Consider the following 20,337-nt stretch of genomic DNA (forward strand, 5'->3'; position numbering starts at 1 on the left):
ATATGTTCAGTTGTGTTTTGTTTTTGCATTTAGCTATGTTTTACCTTACTGTCTGCACCACACTATTTTAAAGTGCTTCTTTCTCTCTGTCCAGGCTCTGGAGTGGATCCATGACACCGGTGAGTTCTATCTGTCCACACACATCTCCACTGGCTCCAGCATCCACCACACACAGGAGCTTCTGAAGGAGCACGAAGACTTCCACATCACAGCCAAGGTACAACTGCACCACTGCGGAGACAATCACCTGGGCTGCACCTTTTAACTCTGCAGTTACCTAAAGCTCTTTCTCTTCCTGTGTCCCCAGCAAACTAAAGAGCGGGTGAAGCTGCTGATACAGTTAGCGGATGGTTTCTGTGATAAGGGTCACTCCCATGCCGCTGAGATTAAGAAATGGGTCACGGCCGTGGACAAACGCTATCGAGACTTCTCCCTTCGCATGGACAAGTATCGCACGTCTCTAGAGAAAGCCCTCGGCATCTCCACAGACTCAAACAAAGCAGTATGTGTTTTCTTTCTCATAATAGTGTGATATCTGATCATTCTGAGTCTTGACATGCAACATTCCAGCATTTCTCATGAGTTCACATGGTTTAGAGTCATAATCTGGACAAAGAGTCTGTGCTTTTGCCAGCAGGCTGTCAGCAGATTATGTAAGATGACTATTTACAAAATACATTAGCAGCATCAATCATTTTTACATACTCGTAATATTTCAAGTAAGTCTTCTTCTGGTCAAGTCTTTTCAAAGAATTGTTTTACAAGATTTACAGCTATTAGAATATTCCTGTATGTAATCAGCATATTCAGAATACATTAAAACTTATTTCCTGGTATTCTCTTCTAGAAACACTTGAGGTGCAAGTTTTTACTCTTGTTTTAATTGTAGCTGTACACAATAAATGAATAAACAATTCTCTTTCATGTCCATAACAATGACACAATAAATTACAGATTATTATAGTATTTATTCATATTTTGAATTAGGGTTTATTTTTTTGTTTTCAGTTTTAATTTTAGTTTAAGTATTAGTCATTTTATGTGCTAGTTTTAGACCTAAGTTTTACATCTATTATTTATTTTGTTTTATTTCTGCTATCAGAGTATTTTTGTGCATGTAATAATAATCAGTGGGAATAGTCCTGAAAAAGATAGCAGTCAGAAGACTGTGGGATTAACACGTCGTTTTTAATTTCCAGAGTAAAGACCTGCAGTTGGACATCATCCCAGCCAGTGCTCCAGGGTCAGAGGTCAAGCTCAGAGATGCTGCCCATGAGCTTAACGAAGAGAAGCGCAAGTCTGCCCGCAGGAAGGAGTATGTCTTATTTACTGTTACTCATTGACTGAAAGGTCACTGAAATATTCAAATGAATTCTTGGTCTTTTAGACTGAGAAAGATCTACGTTTTCTGATATAATGATTTTGTCTTTTCCATTTTTGTAGCTTCATCATGGCTGAGCTGATCCAGACAGAAAAAGCTTATGTACGAGACTTGAGAGAGTGCATGGATGTGAGTATTTTATTGTACTGTATATTATTAATGTGTTTTGGCTCAGTCATTAAAAAAAAGTTTTTATTTGGATCTTTTGTCCTGAATTATGGAATATTCAAAGCAAATCACGATAAAAACCTCTTACTTCAGACTATAATGTAAATAAATCTATCAATCTGAATCTTTTCCTCTCATCCAGACATATCTGTGGGAGATGACCAGTGGCGTGGAGGAAATCCCACCAGGGATCGTTAATAAAGAGCATATAATTTTTGGTAACATGCAGGACCTCTACGAGTTCCATCACAAGTGAGTTCATGCAAATGCTTTAAGCCTCGTCCCTTTTTTTAAGAATAAATCCTCCCATCCAGCATCCAATGAGTTAGTTTCCTGTTCTCTGTAAGTGGCTAATATATATCGCTCTTTTTTTTTCTGTGCTTCACCAGTATATTCCTCAAAGAGCTGGAGAAGTATGAGCAGCTTCCTGAAGATGTGGGCCACTGTTTTGTGACTTGGGTGAGTAGAGTTAACTGTGTTTGAATACTAATGTTGTATCTGCTTCTTTCAGAATAAGGTTGTTAAAATGCCTCTTTCATCTTTCTGCAGGCCGATAAGTTCCAGATGTATGTGAACTACTGCAAGAACAAACCAGACTCCACTCAACTTATTCTTGAGCATGCTGGAGGATATTTTGACGTGAGTTGAATGTTTCTGTTATGATTAAAGTATTTCATTAATTTTGAAGTTTCATCATGTCTGCCTGTCAGTGGCCAATTTGAAGCTCAATGGTGAAAGTTGGTATATTGATATTGCTGTTACAGGAAATCCAACAGAGGCATCGCCTGGCCAACTCCATCTCATCATACCTCATCAAACCTGTTCAGAGAATAACCAAGTACCAGCTGCTCCTCAAGGTAAAAACATCTTGGATTCATCCTGAAACTTATAGACAGGTTTGTTTGAAAGTTCAGTGGTAAGTCGGTTTGCATTTGTAGGAGCTCCTGACTTGTTGCGAGGAAGGCAAAGGTGAAATCAAAGATGGCCTGGAGGTTATGCTCAGTGTTCCCAAGAGAGCCAACGACGCCATGCACTTGAGCATGCTGGAAGGTGAGCAGGCGCACACAGACACACAAAGACACACATGGGGTGGATGAACCGGTTTCTGATGGCAGTGAATGTCTTCAGGATTTGATGAGAACATTGAGTCCCAGGGAGAACTGATCCTTCAGGAGGCGTTCCAGGTGTGGGATCCCAAGACCCTGATCCGTAAAGGACGGGAACGTCACCTGTTCCTCTTTGAGATGTCACTGATCTTCAGCAAGGAGGTTAAAGATTCCAATGGCAGGAGCAAGTACATCTACAAGAGCAAGCTTTTTGTAAGTTCCACAGCTTGGTTAAAAAACTGAAACCTCTTTATATGCAGGAGATCTGATTGTTTTAAATGCTTTGTTCTGACTGCAGACCTCTGAACTGGGTGTTACTGAGCATGTGGAAGGTGATCCATGTAAATTTGCCCTCTGGGTTGGCCGGACCCCAACTTCAGACAACAAGATTGTCCTCAAGGTAACCCTCTCTTTTACTCTCTCTCGCTCTATTGAAAAGCATGGCACTGTTTTGCTCCAGCTTTCTACGTTGCATCTCTGTGTAGCTTGTCTCTTTTGCACTTTAACAAAGTATTTGTAAAATCCACATATTCAGTGTGAAGACTCACATTTTTCACTTGTTTTTACAAACTGGGGGATGAATTGTCAGTTGTTTTCTGTAGTAATTGACAGCATGCCTCAGGTGCTGTTGATATGATTTGACATTAAATATTACTTAAAAATAGAACACCTCAGGTTGACCCTAAGGACACTGTTAACAAAAACAAAAATTAATTTGTATCAAACTGGGCCATTGATTATATAGGAAGATATGAATACTTGCATCTTTGGTTCTGACTGCATGTTAATAAAGTGCAAGGAAACAAAAACAAAAAAAAGAATAGTCTCTACTGGTGGTGGCTCATGTGCATTGTAAGTGGCTTCTGTCTCACAGTAACTGTTAATTGACTGCATGCTGCTTTAAAACCATAAGGCTACTCTGTTCAAAACTTTCTTCAGTGAAATGTGTCAAAATTACATAGTTATTTACTGTCCGTTTATATGTGGTTTACTGTGCGTCATAAGAGCCAAAGAAAAATTCTCTGCTTAAATCATTCAGTGTCATGTATTTCATGTCAAAAATACACACGCACACCCACCCAAATATGTATTTTATAGTTTATATATACTGTATCTTTTTTTTTTGACAAAAACAAAATAAAATATATTACAAATATATATGTATGTATATAAAGACTGCAGTTTTATACACTTTAAGAAATAGTTTTAAAATATTTATTGAACACTTAATGATTTGAATTGAATTATTTACATCTTAATGAATTATTTACATCTTCAAATGGCAGTGACTAATGTATAAACCATTTATCACACTTTGACAAATTTAGCTCTAAATGATCACAAAATGTCTATTAATGTTGTCCCTATGTCTTACCAGCCACTGTCTCATGCAGTATGATATATGGCATTTTATAAAGCAGTAAAATCTTGTATATTTCTATATTTCGAATGAAGCTAAGTCAGGGATGCAAACATGGATACATGGTGAGTACGGCCACACAGATAACTCACCCTTAGTTAACCATTGAACAGAAGATAAGTGTGTACTCTTACTCAACATTGTGTATTTCTCTGTGTTTTCTCTCTCCACGCACATAAACACAGGCGTCCAGTATTGAGAATAAACAGGACTGGATAAAGCACATCCGTGAAGTGATTCAGGAGCGCACTGTGCATCTGAAGGGGGCTCTGAAGGAGCCCATTCACATCCCCAAACCTTCCACAGCCAAACACAAGGGTCGCAGATACACCCCCAGGCCAGTGAAACATCTCTATTCTTACTTGAATATTCTTACTTTTTCTGTTAGTTTTATTTTGTCATTTTTACCCTTCAGCTTCATTTAGCTGTTGCTGGATTTGTTCTTCCTTCAATTTTCTTAGTATGTGGAACCATACTAAGACTAGGAATCCCAGACTAGGAGTTAATTTCTTGTGTGTGTTTATGTGTGCAGGGATGGAGAGGATCTGGACAGTCAGGGTGACGGCAGCAGTCAGCCGGACACCATCTCACTGGCCTCCAGGACCTCACAGAACACACTGGACAGCGACAAGGTGATGACACACCTGTTAATATTTCTATTTTTAGTACTTCAACTTGTGGAGTAGTTCACCAAAAATGAAAACTGTCATCATTTACTCACCCTAAAATTGTTCCAAACCCGTATGAGGTATTTTGATGAACGTTGGTAACCAAACAGTTGCTAGTAGCCATTGACTTCTATGGTATAGAAAAAAAATACCATGGAAGTCATTGACCACCAGCAGCTATTCTAATCAGCATGTGTAACTTTATGCCGTTGCCATAACAATACGTGATAAATAATGTAATAATTTAACAATCATGAATTCACAACACAATAATTTCTAAACAATAACTAATGCTTTATTATACTCATTATATGCTATTTCTTCTGGGCAGTTTTCAAACGAGACAATTTTTCTACATTTAAATGAATGTTGATGAAATTAAATAATTTTTTTTACTGAACTTTTGTGTCATTTCAGGCATAGTAAATTTGACCAAAATGAATTAATATAATATAGAAAAATAATGACAAAATTTAAAGGAATTTTTGACAAACACTATGACTAAAAGCATGGCACTTTTCTTTTCTTTTTTTTTTCTTTAGTTGTCAGGTGGTTGTGAGCTCACAGTGGTCATCCATGACTTCATGGCCGGTAACAGTAATGAACTGACAGTGCGACGGGGACAGACGGTGGAGGTACTAGAGAGGATCCACGATAAGCCGGACTGGTGCTTGGTGCGGACCACTGACCGTTCCCCTGCCCTGGAGGGCCTGGTGCCCTGCGCCATGCTCTGCATTGCCCACTCCCGCAGCAGCATGGAAATGGAGGGCATCTTTAACCACAAAGGTGGGCAAATTTCTGAAATGCTTTCCAAAAATCATCCCAAGCCTGTGTCAGATAATAATCACAAGCTTCTCTTTCTTTTTCTGTGTTTTTCCAGATGCGCTCTCTGTGTGCAGTAACGATGCCATCTCGCCAGGCTCCTCTGCCACCCTGCAACCAGGTCATGTGATGGGCTCCCAGAGTTCCCCTGGGCCCAAACGCACTGGCAATACATTAAGGAAATGGCTGACCAGCCCTGTGAGGCGACTCAGCAGTGGTAAAGCCGACGGCCACTTGAAAAAGCTGGCACACAAACACAAGAAGAGCCGTGACATCAGAAAGAGCGCCGACGCAGGCTCACAGAAAGACTCGGACGACAGCGCAGCCACGCCACAGGATGAGACTCTGGAAGAGGTTTGTGCACTTTCTGTTTTTGCTTTCTTGTATATCTTGCTAAATATTATTCATACTTTTTCAAAGCTGTTCTTACTGGTTTTCTAAATATATAGCCTAATTTGTGGTTTTGTCCCTGAACCTCCACAGAGGGTGCGTAACGAGGGTCTAAGCAGCGGGACCCTCTCCAAATCATCATCATCAGGTATGCAGAGCTGTGGAGAGGAAGAGGGAGAGGAAGGAGCTGATACTGTGCCTCTTCCTCCACCCATGGCCATCCAGCAGCACAGCCTCCTCCAGCCGGACGCACAGGATGACAAGGTGAGCGACACTTGACAGAGCAGAGGGGGGCGACAGAGGAGGGGGGTTAGTATGAGTGAGAGTCACTAGTTTAGATTTCCATTTTTGTTTTTGTTTTTTCTCGCTGCCAACCTTTAAGCCTCAATCCTACGGAGCCCCTAAAGGGACATGGTGGTGGGAAAAAAATTGGGGGTGGGAGGAATTTTTTTTTTGCGTTCCCTCGAGAAACTTTGCGTTCCCTCGCAAAACTTTTGCGTTCTCTCGCAAAGATATTTGCGTTCCCTTTTGCGTTCTCTCGCAAAGAAACTTTGCGTTCCCTCGCAAAACTTTTGCATTCCCTCGCAAAAGATATTTGCGTTTTGCGAGGGAACGCAAATATCTTTGCAAGAGAACGCAAAAGTTTTGCGAGGGAACACAAAGTTTCTCGAGGGAATGCAAAAATTTTGCGAGAGAACGCAAAAAATCTGACAAATATTTTTTTCCTCCCACCCCAAATTTTTTCACTCAATCTGATTTTTTTCCACCACCATGTCCGTTTAGGGGCTCCGTACAATCCTGTCAGAGATCCTCAAATCCATTAAAATCTTCTGTGTGCCATTGTGTTAAATAATATTTCCTTCTGGGATATGCAATCTTTACTTTCACTTTAAAGTTCCAGTTCATGTGTGACTACAATGCAAGCATCGTGAAACTGTTTTTCTGATCATTTTAAAACCGAAATGGGAATCATATTGATCCCCCATCACTCCTGGCATTAACATGCATCTTCTGAGATTGGATCATTTGGAGATTGGATGAAGTCTTGGATGGATTCTGATCACATTTAATAAGGTTGAAATGTGTTTCTTTGCAATTAATCAACAATTTCAGATTATTTATTGAAAATAAAATGAATGGTGGTTCATTAGTTCCATATGTCAACACTACCAGTTCTAAATGAGAAGTTGAAAACAAGCAGTTTTGTCACAATTACCTCAGAAATACTTGTAATATTCTAAATTGGAGGAAGTGTTGTGTTGGACAATGGGAGGCCTTAGAGTCAAAAAGGTTGAGAACCACTGGTCTACATCCCATCACGAAATGCATGTTAATGCCAGCCTTAGAGATAGAGAGAGAGATTTTTCTTTAGATAGAATGTAATCATCCTATAGTCTATTGTAGAATGGCCACAATAGGATGAAAAGCTCGAGTTCTAGCTGGTCTCATTGCTGCTCAAGAACAGCTTGTGACACTAATTTGTTTTTCTCTTTTGTTTTGTTTGGGCTGTATTGTTTGCCATAGCATTACGTTGATTTGTGTCCTGTCTATGTTTTATCTCAGTTCCCATACCTCTCCATCTGACTCCTCCCTTTCTGGCCTCCCTCCTTTCATATCATTTCTCATTGCTTTCTTTTCCCATAACCCCCCTGGCTTATCAAAAGACCCAAGACCCCCTTTCTTTCTACTTTTATTTGCTGTCTTTTTTGTTCTTGTTTTTTTTTTGGTAGAGATTTAGAAGCCGACCACTTCCTGAGAATTCCACTTTGAGTAGTGTTCTTTTAGAAGCGGATTCCTCACTTTGGTTTGATTCCGTTATTCCACTTTCATCTAGACGAGACCCTTTCTGTTGTTTAAATCTTTCGGATTTAAACTTACAACCACAAAATGCCGTCTCATCCTTTTTCATTTTTTCCCTCTTCTAATTTTTTATTTATTTTACATTGTTGTTTTATATACATATGAATTGGTCCAAACTTTAATTGATAGTCCTGCTAACGTGCTGATTTTTGATCGAACTGAGTTCCTCAAACACGTTCAAATACAGCTTCAGAGTATCAGGGCACATGCGGTGTCAGACATTTGTGTGCAGGTCTGTGCAAATGTCAACTTCAGGGAGCTGTGATTCGGTAGAAAGAGGGTCATGTGCCTTACAATGACTCTGAATCTCAGAGACCACCCTCACTCTTTATCCCTCTAACCAACCCTCCAAACTCCGCCCATTCGTAAAAGCTAAGCAGACCTGAGGCCACACCCAGACACAAATTGGAAAGTCTGGAAGGCACAGCAAGGGTGAGACTTTCTGCTGGATTTCTATTTGATGAATGTTTTTGATTGCCAGATTTCGAACCTAAAGTAAAGAAACCCACCGCCAATCTCAGGTGTCGAGCATCAAACTATTGTCAACCTGAAGTCTATGATTTTTTTTAAACATCAAGTGTGATCAAGCATATGAATTTAAGACCCCATGAAATCCAGCAGGTTTCTTTCTTCTGTTGACATATTTCCTAGTTTGGTCTGTTTGGCTGCAAGAGAAAGACTGTAAATTTTAAATGTTTATATTTGCTAAAAGGGTATTTTTATCAATGTTAAAATATAGATGTCACACATGGAATTTTTTTGGCAATTTTAAAGCAAGCCATTTTGATTTCATTGGGCCTTTTTATGATAATTGGTACAGCTTTGGTTGAAATCAAAATGTCTCCATTATTTTTCACATTTTTAAAACCAAGAAACTGCACTAGAGATTGCTTGCGAGTGCAGATTTTGAATGTTCACAATGGTGTGATGCCAGACACATCATAATAATATTGTTAGTTACAGAAGCATTCAACATAATGCTGAGAAGCTATTGTAGCTATTGTGTGCTATAATAAAAACAAAAGTTTGCATAAATGTTCTTGAGGGCAAAGACAGTAAACTAGATCCTAGATCCTGCCTGAATGAATCCCAATTACAGTTTTAGCTCCACATGGCTCATATTTCCTCTGTATCATTCAGTCTGGCTTTTTCCCCTCTTTCACTCTCTTTATCTCTGCAGACCTCTTCCCGTCTCTCTGTCCGACCCTCCAGTTCTGAAACGCCTAGCGCTGCAGAGCTAGTCAGTGCCATTGAGGAGCTGGTCAAAAGCAAGATGGTAAGAAGTGCACAGATGTATATATATATGATATGATATGATACTTGTTTTTACTATTATTGTTATTATTATTAAATATTAAATAAAATGTATAAAAATTAAAACATTTTTTATTGTTGGTATTTATTGTAAATTTAGTGTTCAAATTCTGTTTAATGCTGGCACTGTAATTGAGATCCTTATTGTTTTTGTGGCAGATAAATATTTCTCTATTTGCAAAAAAATTAATTAATTATTTTTACTTTACTTTTTTATTAGTAGAGTAGCTTATATTCAGCTTGTACTGTGACAACCTGCAGCTTCAGTTTTGCTTACCCATCATTTTATTTGGCTGGACTGATTTTGACTGTCTCGTGTCCACATAGGCTCTGGAGGACAGACCCAGCTCTTTGTCTGTGGAGCAAGGGGACAGCAGCAGCCCCTCTTTCAACCCATCTGATAACTCCCTTCTCTCCTCCTCCTCTCCGATCGATGAGATAGAGGAACGCAAGACCGGCTTTCTCAAGAGACGGCAGTATGTCATCATGCTTTTCTCTCTCTCTCTGTTATTGTCCTCATTCATTGTCAGTGTCTATAACACGTGTCCCCTTTCTCCTTTTAGTTACGTTTTGCTGGAACTGATCGAGACAGAGAGGGACTATGTGAGAGATCTCAGTTTGGTCGTGGAGGTAAATGAACACTGTTCACGGGATGCTGAGATCCAGGGAGTGATCATGTGACTAGATCTGAAGCGCATACATGTGTTGTGTGTCTGGTAGGGCTACATGACCAGGATGAGGGAAGATGGAGTTCCAGATGATATGAAAGGAAAAGACAAAATAGTTTTTGGAAACATTCAGCAGATATACGACTGGCACAAAGAGTAAGTATCTAGTCTGTGAAGTATTATATTTTCAGTTATTTTTAAATGATGGACATTGATGGAAAAAAAATTCAGCAATTCTATGGCAATTTTACAGACTTTGAAGAGAGATTAAACTAACTATAATCCTTATTGTTTCAGTTTCTTCCTGGGAGAGCTTGAAAAGTGCCTTGAGGTTCCTGACCGGCTGGGCCCTCTCTTCGTCAAACATGTAACATTTTTAAGCTTTTTTTTAGGCAACCAAACAAACTTTTTTTCTGTAATATGATATTGTGCATACTTATGAACTCATCATGCCTTTCAGGAGCGAAGACTGCACATGTACATTGTTTACTGCCAGAACAAACCTAAGTCTGAGCACATTGTCTCAGAGTATATCGACACCTATTTTGAGGTGCGTAACTGAAGTCTTCAGTCTGATTTGAACATATTTTCTGCCCATTATAAAGTTTGCATTTCCTTATGAAATACATTTTGCATTCACGTTGGTATACCACCAAATTGAAATTACATAGAACATAATAAAACATTTATAATGTGATATTAAATAAATACATTAAGCATTTATATATATGAGCATCAAGGTCCGTTTTTGACCCTCTCTTGTAGGATCTGAAGCAGCATCTGGGTCACAGGCTTCAGATCACTGATCTGCTCATTAAACCTGTGCAGAGAATCATGAAGTACCAACTGCTGCTTAAGGTTTGTCCATCTGGCCCACTGCATCTCATTGTTTTAGCACTATTGACAGAGATGTTACTCTAATCTTGATTCTGATGTCTCTGTTTTGGTTTATTTATTTCCAGGATTTCCTTAAATTTTCCAAAAAAATCGGAATTGATTCAGTAGAATTGGAGGTTAGGTTTTTCTTTGTCATATACTACAATTCAAAAGTTTGGGATCAATAAGATGTTTTTGGCCTGTTGTCATGTGTCTTGCACTCAAGAAGTTTGCATTTATTTGATCAAAAATGCTGTATATTCAGTGTCACATGATCCTTCAGAAATCATTCTAATATGCAGATTTGCAGCTCTGCATATTAGAAACATTTCTTATTATTATCAATGTTGAAAACAGTTTTAGCAGTTATAATGACAGCTTAATATTTTTTTTTCTTTCAGGATTTTTTTAATAGAAAGTTCTAAAGTGGAAATCTTTATCTTTTATAACATAATAAATATATTTACTGTCACTTTAGATTAAGTTAATATGTCTTTGTCAAATAAAAGTATAAATAAGTGTCTTTAAAAAAAACTTACTGACCCCAAACTTTTGTGTGTATATATATACTGTATATACATATGTAAGTAGATGTATATTTATATATTGATTGGTTGTCATATGTATTTATATTGATTAAGTTATTGATGTGTTGTAGAGAGCGGTTGAGGTCATGTGCATTGTACCAAAAAGATGCAATGACATGATGAATGTTGGTCGACTCCAGGGATTTGATGTAAGATTGCTGTGACCTTTTTATATGAGTAGATTATTATCAAGAATAATTGAAGTGTTTTACATGTGAATTGATTAATCTGATCGGTCTGTCTGTCCTTCACAGGGAAAGATCATTGCTCAGGGGCGTCTCCTCCTGCAGGACACCTTCATGGTGGCTGAACCGGATGGAGGCCTGCTGAACAGAATGAAGGAGAGAAGAGTCTTCCTCTTTGAACAGATTGTCATCTTCAGTGAACCTTTAGATAAAAAGAGGGGCTTCTCGATGCCTGGCTACCTGTACAAATACAGCATCAAGGTACAGGCGTCCTTGTCTGTCTGTTTCGATTGGTATCTAATTGTGTCATGTCAGACTCTGTGATAAATATAAGACTGTATAAATTAAAAATATTCTGTTTGTATGTGTGTAGATGAGCTGTCTGGGGATTGAGGAATGTGTGGATGGAGACCCATGTAAATTCGCACTGACCTCCAGAACGTCTAATGGCAGCAAAGAGGCCTTTATTCTGCACTCAAGCCATCCTGGAGTACGACAAGTCTGGATGCTGCAGATCAGCCAAATCCTGGAGAGTCAACGCAATTTCCTCAATGGTACAGTATAGAAGTACTTAGGATTACTTAGGAGTATAGAAGACTTTAAATCATCCAGGAATCAACTTGAAATGTTAAAAATGTATTTGTCTATATAGAAATGAACATTAACCTAGAATAATAAAGTGTTATATATACATGACAAGTTCATGATGTCTAAATGCTAATGAATGATCCTCAATGATCCTCATTGTAAAGTTTTACCAAAATTGCTTACAATATCTTTATGTTGGTGTGCAAATCTTTCCTGTTAAGCCCAAAGTATACTTCGTACTTTTTCTAACATTTCATCGGTATCTCGTATGGGAACACCCCAGGTGTGACCGATTGTGGAAACACCAAGGACACCACATCTGCCAATAACAGCAGACCAATCGCTGCAGTGATCAGGGAGTCCCGCCTCCCTTTATATAAACCGCAGCTACCTGCTGTTTTGTCATTCTCATTCTCTTCCCCGTGGAAGATTTCGGAAGCGGTCCTCAGCAGACTTTTGGAATTATTGCTCAACAGTTTACCAACGAATGAGTGACTGCACTTGGAGTTGGATACCTAATGCGTTTTTCAGCTCTAAGTTTCTCAATAGTCTATGTTTTTTCCCAAGTTTTGGTGGTGGTCATCATGCACCAATAAGAGAGCTCACTACTCTCAGCACAGCTCCGTATTAGTTTTCACATTGTGGTGGACTTACCGTGCGAAGAGCGTGCAGATGTCTTAATGGCCATCTCGAAAGAGCCAGAAAGCCACGGAGTGAAAGGCCGTCCTCTACATTCTTGCGCCTGTGGAGCGTGGATTTCTGCCAAGGAGTCTCTGCATCTCCTGCCTGGACGTTAAACATGCTCAGGCAGCACTATCCAATCCCAATGGCTATACTCACTGCTTGATTTTCTCTACTAAAACCCATGAAAGGAGACTCTGAATGGTAGCCCCAAGAAAGTCGGACCCATGGAGTGTCCAGTTGGTGGTTGTAGGAGAGAGATTGCTGTGGCTGAGCTTGTCTAAACTCTGAGAAAGAGAAAGTGGAGTTTTTAAATGCCCCCATCAATCCAAAAGCTCTGTTCGGAGCAGTTGTTACAGCGATGCAGTAGCAGTGCAATCTACGGAAGAAGCAGGGAGAGGCATTCGATGTTTGTCTCCCCAGAATGCCAGTGGCTTTGCCTTATCATCCGAGCCAGCCAAGTTTCAGACCCATGGGAAAAGGAGGTCAGTCTGAGTATCAGCCTTCCCGTCACGTTCAGCCACAACAACCGTAAAGTGCGGCCGCGCAGACGAAACCCGGGTTTGTGAAACCGAAAACAGCAATGAAACATCATTCCGCAAACCCCCAGGGTAGCAAGAAGAGGCGGTCTACCTGAGACATCTACCAGAGTTTCTCTGTCTCATCCCTTCAGAACATTCCACATCTCCCTCCTGCTGGGAAAAGGAGAAGGAATTTAAATACAGAAATTGTTCTTGCAGACTGTTCAGTCAACTGTGTGCAGGAGTGTGGCCCATGTTCCCCAGGTGCCCCCCAAAACATTGTCTCCCCCGCTACCCACGGGGTTTGTTCTGAGGGAGGAAGACCGAAAGTTCACAAGCATCCCAACACAAATAAAACGTTCTCTGTTGCATCCAGGCCAAGGGCTAAGGGTGCAGAGTGGGATGAAAAAAGAAAAGAATCACAAACAATCAAACCAAACAAATATAAATATAACTCCCTCACTGGGGCGAAGTTCCCCCCCTTCGCCACTAACTGCAACACCGATAGTGAGCAAAGAAGGGAAAGGCCCTCTTGCTGCTCAAACAATGAACTGGCGCATATGCGCAGTTCATCCCTGGGTTTTACCCACTATAGACGAGGGGTTACAGACTCCAGTTCGTTGTAAAACCTCCTGTGTTCAATGGAGTAGTAATGTCAGTGGCCCAGGGAGAGTCAGCTCGGGGTTTGGAGGAAGAAATATCATCTTTACTGAGAAAAGGAGTGATAAGAATAATTCCAACGGAAGAAAGGCAGCAGGGCTCCCGTTATTTTGTGATTCCCAAGAGAGGGGGAGGACTCCGTCCCATTCTGGATTTACGAGTCCTCAACAAACACCTCAGAAAGTACAAGTTCAAAATGCTTTCACTCAAAACATTGTCTCAAAATATTCATCAGGGAGACTGGTTCACCTTGGTAGATCTCCAGGATTCATATTTTCACATAGATATATTTCCTGCGCACAGGAAATCTCTGAGATTTGCATATCAGAGCACAGCATAGGAGTATGCGAAAATTACCTTCGGCCTTTGTCTAGGTATTCAGCAAATGTGTAGAGGGGGCTCTGACTCGGTTAAGGAATACGGGAGTCAGTCTCATCTTATCTAGACGATATGCTCGTTTGCGCACTGTCCCCGCGCCAAGCAGAGCTTGATACAAATACACTGGTGACTCAACTGGAGAGATTATGTTTCAAGATAAACCTGGCAAAGAGCTGTCTGACTCCTTCACAGGAGATAATCTACCTGGGTCTCAGGTTGAATTCAGTGAAGTTTCAAGCTTTCCTAGCAGAGGAGTGCATCGGGGCGTTTCACCGCTGCATCTCCCTTTTTCAGCGAGGGAAAACAGTCTCTCAGATTGTGCCTCTGGTTACTGGGTCTGATGGCCTCAACACTGTCCCTCTGGGTTTATTGCGAATGAGGGAATTCCAGAATCGGGCAGCGTCACAAGGTATCCCCATTGAGCTTAATCGAGCCTACATTACGGAGGGTATGAGAACGCGGTCATATAATGATTCTAATAGCACCATACTGGTCGGGGAGACTGTGGGTAGCGGTGATTGCGCAGCTGCTCTACGACCAACCATGGCCACTACCAGCACGCAGGGATCTTCTCTCTCAAGTACGGGGCGAAATATTTCACCCCTCCCCTCAGAATTTGTCCGTGGTCCTGAACGCGCTCTCAAAAGCCCCATTTGAGCCCTTTGAGAGCATCTCCTTAAAGCTGCTTTCTTTAAAGACGGCTCTGTTACTGGTTCTTACTACAGCAAAAAGGGTTAGCGAACTGCACTCTTTATCAGTGCACTCCTCATCTATGATGTTCACTCCGGGTGGTCTAAAAGTAACTTTTAGAACTAACCCGGTGTTTATGCCTAAAGTATTCGATCACGCTGGTTCAGGTCAATCTGTGGATTGGATGGCTTTCCATCCACCACCTTTTTCATGTCCAAAGGAGGAGCAGCTACACTCTTTATGTCCGGTGCGGACTCTACAAATGTATCTACAAAGAACCAGACCACTTCGCAAAAGCAATCAGCTTTTTGTTTCATGGGCCGACTCTTTTAAGGGAAAGCCTGTCTCCTGTCAACGCCTCTTGCACTGGGTTGTAGAGTCAATTGTGTTATGTTATAATAGTGTGAATATAGAGCCCCCATATAGCTCACTCTACCAGAGGTATAGCTACGTCTTGGGCACTATTTAAGTGCATTTCTATCCAGGAAATTTGTGCTGTGGCTAGCTGGTCTTCCCCGCACACTTTTGTGAGATTCTATAGACTGGACGTGACAGAACCTTCACTTGCCCATTCGGTCCTGGGAGAGAGTAGACAAATTGTACTTGGGTAGCCCAGTTTATTATAGTGTCGAAATGTTCAGACTATACTTATTTGCATTAACCACTTGAGTTGGGTCGAAGAGGTTTAATTCAGATCATATTCATCTTTAGTCTGCTTCGTCAGCCTATCGGCAATACGGGAGTTGTCTATATACCATAGTGAGACACCGAACGAATGGTAAAAAGAGAACTTTAGGTTACTAACGCAACCTCAGTTCTCTGATAACATGAAGTGAGGTGTATCTCACAGTGTTGCCCTCCTTGCCTGTTCCACATGGAGAAGAGATATGCGGAGAATGACAAAATGGCAAGTAGCTGCAGTTTATGTACAGGGAGGTGGGACTCCCTGATTGCTGCAGCTATTGGTCTGTCATGATTGGCAGATGTTGTGTCATTGGTGCTTTTGCAATAGGTCATGCCTGGGGCATTCCCATAGTGAGATACCTCACTTCATGTTACTTTAGTAACCTAAAGTTTTTGTACACGTACACTAGCATATGCGTACGGTCGGCACATGTGCTCTAGAAAGCTTCACCTTTGTCCAGCGTCTGTTTTTCTCCAGAAATTATGACTGATAAAAATGTCTTTGTACTCTTTTAACCTAAAGTTGCGGCTCTCTAATTACCCCCTCATACAAGCGCTTGTGTTCAGCCGTCTGTGGTTGTTGCAGTCTCCGCTATTTTGTTGTTGTTCCGTCTCTTTAGTTTCGTTTTCTGCCACCTTGTGGAACAACTGATTAGTGCAAAACCAAGTCAATGCACATGTGCGACCTGCGCGTACAAAGTAAAAAAAAAAGCGAAGTATACTTTGGCCTTTACACCCTTCTAAAATCTGGATAATCTGAGGTGTTATACTCATGTGCGAATCATTCTCCTCACTAGATGTCTTTCTCCTGTAGCACTTACATCTCCCATAGACTACCAGAGGAACCATGTCGAGGGGCCTGGTATCTCAGGCAGCAGCGTACAGGCTGGAAGTAGCGGGGGTCAGGTTATGGCCCCCGGAGGAGGTGGAGGGGCCCCGGCTGGGTCGGGTTCCCGCTCCCGTCCCTCCCGCATCCCCCAACCCTCGCGCTTGCCTCAGCCACTCCGTCATCACTCTCCTGCCCTGGGGCCCGGAGCCCACGAGCCTGACGGCCTCGACAAAATATCAGGTATGTCCTCAAGACCTCTCTCCAGGGGTTCCTCACCCTCTTGCACCAGAGAGCCTGATCCAAAGGTGAAGGTTCCTGCAAGCCCTCACCCCAAACAGACAGACTCTACAGAAAGCACTTCCAAAGATAGCAGGGATGGAGCCGGCACGGTCCAAATCCCTCGAGCCACTGTTGCCCCGCTAGCACTGGTCAAACCCAGACCTGGAATGGTCTCGCCCATGGCCTCCCCATTAGCCACACCAGCTTTCAAAGACTCCATCCCACCCTGCAGTCCTGGGCCAAAGACGGGCGGCAGCTCTACCTCATTCTGGAGCTCCGTTCCTGCATCCCCTGCCAGCAGGCCTGGTTCCTTTACTTTCCCCGGGGAAGCATGTGACACACTGGGATGGCAAAATCAGAACCAAAGTCACCGGCATTCCACCCACAGTAAGGACGCAGACCGCATGAGTACCTGCTCTTCTGCAAGTGAACAATCTGTCCAGTCCTCTCAGAGCAACGGGGTAAGAGACACATTTCTGCCCCGGTCAACCGCAGTGCTTCAACTCAACTCTGCTCCTGTCTTCCCTCATGAATGACTTTCTAACCTGCCTGGATTCTGTCTGATTTCTGCCTCTCCTAACCTGGTTTCTACTCTGTGGACTTCCAACAGATCCTTTGCTCTGCATCTCAGAATTCTAACAAAGTTCTGCTTCTGTCCAGATACTAACTATGTTTATGGAGTTGTAAAACAAGAACTAGGTTTTCCCTTCCTTAAAAAAAGCTCATAACTTCAAGCTTTCTTTGTGGTGTGTACAATAGAATCAGCTTTTCCTAAGGACTAAAAGTGCGGTCACATTTACTATTGTTTTATGAATTTTCTTGGGTGAAATACAGTCATTTCAATAGGAAACAATACGAGTGGGAATTTCGCATCAGGGCGAAAGATTTCTGCACAGATTTCTTAATGGGTTCAAATTAGACGCATGGATTTGATACATTGACCAAAAGAACGCTGCTTGATTTAAAAGTCACTTCTGTGTGAGCTTTGTTTCGTAAATCATTACACTATTGACAATAGACATTGGGCCTTTTTGACCACAATATTTTGCTAATCTGACCGCATCTTAACACTGTTAATTATTACAAAACTAATGCAAGAAATATCTGTGGATGTTTTGATTCTGTCTATCATGTGACCTAGTTCCGAATTTTAGATCTATTTAGCAGGCTACTGTAACTACCTTGGGTTCTTGTCTAACTTTCTTTTCTGTTTCTTTTCTTTTCCTTGACTATTCATGTTTATTAATGCATGTTTTCAATGCAGTGCACTTGCAGGGTTAATCAAAAGTTGTAAATATTGAGCATAGGAGTTATTATGGAATGTTTTGTCATCATCTAATACCAAAAATTAAATTCAAAACATACATTTATTATGAATTTACTAGCCCTCATGTTCTGTTGAGGTTCTGCGAGATCTCAAAACCCTTTTTTTTACCATTGAAGATGACACGTTTCCTAATCTAATGAAAACTGATTTCAACTTGATAAAATACTTCAAATGTCCTCCATAATAACTATTGCAATATGTCTAGGGGAGAGACCCAAAACATATAAACATTTATTAAACAATTAATTAAATAAAAGATGAAAATAAGAAATTTCACTTAATCATTTTCTGATTGTTTACTTTTACAATAAGTTATTGCTACTATTCAGTAAGCTTCAGTAACGCTTACATATTCTGGGTTTTGAGTAGGTCAGTGGAACATATTACAAGAACTTTAAAGGGGAAAAAAGAATCGATTTTCGAACTTATTTTTTAACACATTTAAACGGAACATGAGGGTTAATAGATAAATGTGAAAATACTATAATTTACCCCCAGGTAAACCTACAGTGTTATACACTACAGGCATTTGTGTTAAAGCTATAAAATCTCTCAGATACTAAGGCCTGTATATGTTTGTCCACAGAGTGAAAGCAGCAGCAGCAGTAATATCTCCACCATGTTGGTGACTCAGGACTATGTGGCTCTGAAAGAGGATGAGATAAATGTAGGTCAGGGGGAGGTGGTACAGATCCTGGCCTCCAATCAGCAGAACATGTTCTTGGTGTTTCGTGCTGCTACCGACCAATGCCCAGCCGCCGAGGGCTGGATCCCTGGATACGTGCTGGGCCACACCTCCGCCATTATCCCTGATGTACCAGAGGGGACCATTAAGTAATAGCTCGCCTCTAACCATTTACATAACACATTCTGCAATAAAATCAAACCCATTTTTGTTACAGACCTCTAGTGGTTATCATCTGTTCTTTATGTTGGGCATTCAACGTGTTTTAATCATTATTTTTAACATAATGGGTTGCTTTCCAGCAGGAAATCGTCATCATGGCATACATCCCTCCGTATTCGTAAGAAGTCAGACAAAAGAGAGAAGGAAAATAAAAAGGAGGCCAATCTTGAAAATGGATACAGGAAATCCAGAGAGGGACTAACCAACAAGGTCTCTGTAAAGGTAACACTAATGAAAACACAAACAAATCTGTCTCTAATGTTATTTTCTAGAAAAATCCCTCAGAAAAAATGTATGCTCAACTTTGTTTTCCATTTTGCAGCTTCTAAATCCCAATTATATCTATGATGGTAAGTTCAAAATATTGATTAAGTGCATCATTCTGTTTGTTTAGAATTATAAAAAAGTCAAACATAATAAGGGGTTGACGTGGATCTTTTTCCTCCAGTTCCCCCGGAGATCCTCGTCCCGCTGAGTGATAAAAATAAAGATATATATATATTTTTTTGTAGTTATTAAACTCAGTTTTTGCTAATGTAATGGTTTTGTTTTCTGCATAAATCATCATTTCTTTCCACTGCATCACAGTGAGACTGGCGAGGCCACTCTGCGTATCGTAGGTGTGACCTCAGAGGATGATGGCATGTACACCTGCATTGCAACGAATGACATTGGCAGTGTGACATCATCAGCCAGTCTCAGAGTGTTGGGTAAGAATGTGTTCTCATTCAAACAGTCCACCTGGTGTTTCAAAGATTTATTTGTGCAAGGCTATGAACTTAACTGGACTGCCTTTCACAGGAACTACTAGCGATGGAATCCGGGTCATGTGGAAAGACAACTTTGAGTCCTTCTACACTGAGGTAGCAGAGCTGGGCAGGTGAGACAATGGGAATTACAAGGTCTCTGTAAAGGTAACACTAATGAAAACACATACAAATCTTTGTCTTTAATGTTATTTTCTACAAAAATCCTTCAGAAAAATGCTCAAAACTTTTTCCATTTTGCAGCTTCTAAATCCCAATTATATCTATGATGGTAAGTTCAAAATGTTTAAGTGCATCATTCAGTTTGTTTAGAATTATAAAGAAGTCATAAACATCTTAATAAGGGGTTGATGTAAATGTTTTTCCTCCAGTTTCCCCGGAGATCCTCATCCCGCTGAGTGATGTGACCTGTGATAAAGGGGAGTGTGTCACTCTGAGGTGTAAAGTGTGTGGCCGCCCCAAAGCCACAGTCACATGGAAGGGACCCGATCAGAAAATACTCACCAACAACGGCCACTTTAGCGTAGCTTACAGGTGTGAACAAACATATATATATATATATATATATATATATATATCTT

At 40.8% G+C, this 20,337-nt stretch overlaps 1 protein-coding gene across 14 annotated transcripts in view; it reads left to right on the forward strand.

Moving 5' to 3' along the window:
• The window catches only part of LOC107696598 (triple functional domain protein), a 114,035-nt gene that overhangs the window by 85,694 nt on the left and 8,004 nt on the right, over positions 1-20,337 (forward strand). For 5 of the 14 annotated variants that reach the window (XM_016497025.1, XM_016497030.1, XM_016497021.1 and 2 more), the window contains 34 exons: positions 95-217; positions 308-502; positions 1,200-1,315; positions 1,444-1,510; positions 1,692-1,801; positions 1,939-2,008; positions 2,099-2,188; positions 2,314-2,406; positions 2,488-2,599; positions 2,678-2,868; positions 2,954-3,055; positions 4,111-4,140; positions 4,261-4,412; positions 4,608-4,707; positions 5,286-5,529; positions 5,624-5,919; positions 6,049-6,219; positions 8,188-8,247; positions 8,996-9,091; positions 9,457-9,605; positions 9,693-9,759; positions 9,850-9,953; positions 10,095-10,164; positions 10,258-10,347; positions 10,563-10,655; positions 10,760-10,810; positions 11,332-11,409; positions 11,515-11,706; positions 11,819-11,999; positions 16,462-17,216; positions 18,669-18,916; positions 19,070-19,211; positions 19,312-19,339; positions 20,128-20,290. In XM_016497025.1, the coding sequence (XP_016352511.1) occupies positions 95-217; positions 308-502; positions 1,200-1,315; positions 1,444-1,510; positions 1,692-1,801; positions 1,939-2,008; positions 2,099-2,188; positions 2,314-2,406; positions 2,488-2,599; positions 2,678-2,868; positions 2,954-3,055; positions 4,111-4,140; positions 4,261-4,412; positions 4,608-4,707; positions 5,286-5,529; positions 5,624-5,919; positions 6,049-6,219; positions 8,188-8,247; positions 8,996-9,091; positions 9,457-9,605; positions 9,693-9,759; positions 9,850-9,953; positions 10,095-10,164; positions 10,258-10,347; positions 10,563-10,655; positions 10,760-10,810; positions 11,332-11,409; positions 11,515-11,706; positions 11,819-11,999; positions 16,462-17,216; positions 18,669-18,916; positions 19,070-19,211; positions 19,312-19,339; positions 20,128-20,290 (4,829 nt within the window). Of the gene's footprint in view, positions 1-94; positions 218-307; positions 503-1,199; positions 1,316-1,443; positions 1,511-1,691; positions 1,802-1,938; positions 2,009-2,098; positions 2,189-2,313; positions 2,407-2,487; positions 2,600-2,677; positions 2,869-2,953; positions 3,056-4,110; positions 4,141-4,260; positions 4,413-4,607; positions 4,708-5,285; positions 5,530-5,623; positions 5,920-6,048; positions 6,220-8,187; positions 8,248-8,995; positions 9,092-9,456; positions 9,606-9,692; positions 9,760-9,849; positions 9,954-10,094; positions 10,165-10,257; positions 10,348-10,562; positions 10,656-10,759; positions 10,811-11,331; positions 11,410-11,514; positions 11,707-11,818; positions 12,000-16,461; positions 17,217-18,668; positions 18,917-19,069; positions 19,212-19,311; positions 19,340-19,999; positions 20,028-20,127; positions 20,291-20,337 lie in introns of those variants that run through there. The other 9 variants (XM_016497023.1, XM_016497026.1, XM_016497024.1 and 6 more) reach the window with 9 other exon arrangements.

This window comes from Sinocyclocheilus anshuiensis, unplaced genomic scaffold (genome assembly GCF_001515605.1).
Source record: "Sinocyclocheilus anshuiensis isolate Anshui unplaced genomic scaffold, SAMN03320099.WGS_v1.1 scaffold590, whole genome shotgun sequence".
Taxonomy (NCBI): Eukaryota; Metazoa; Chordata; class Actinopteri; order Cypriniformes; family Cyprinidae; genus Sinocyclocheilus; species Sinocyclocheilus anshuiensis.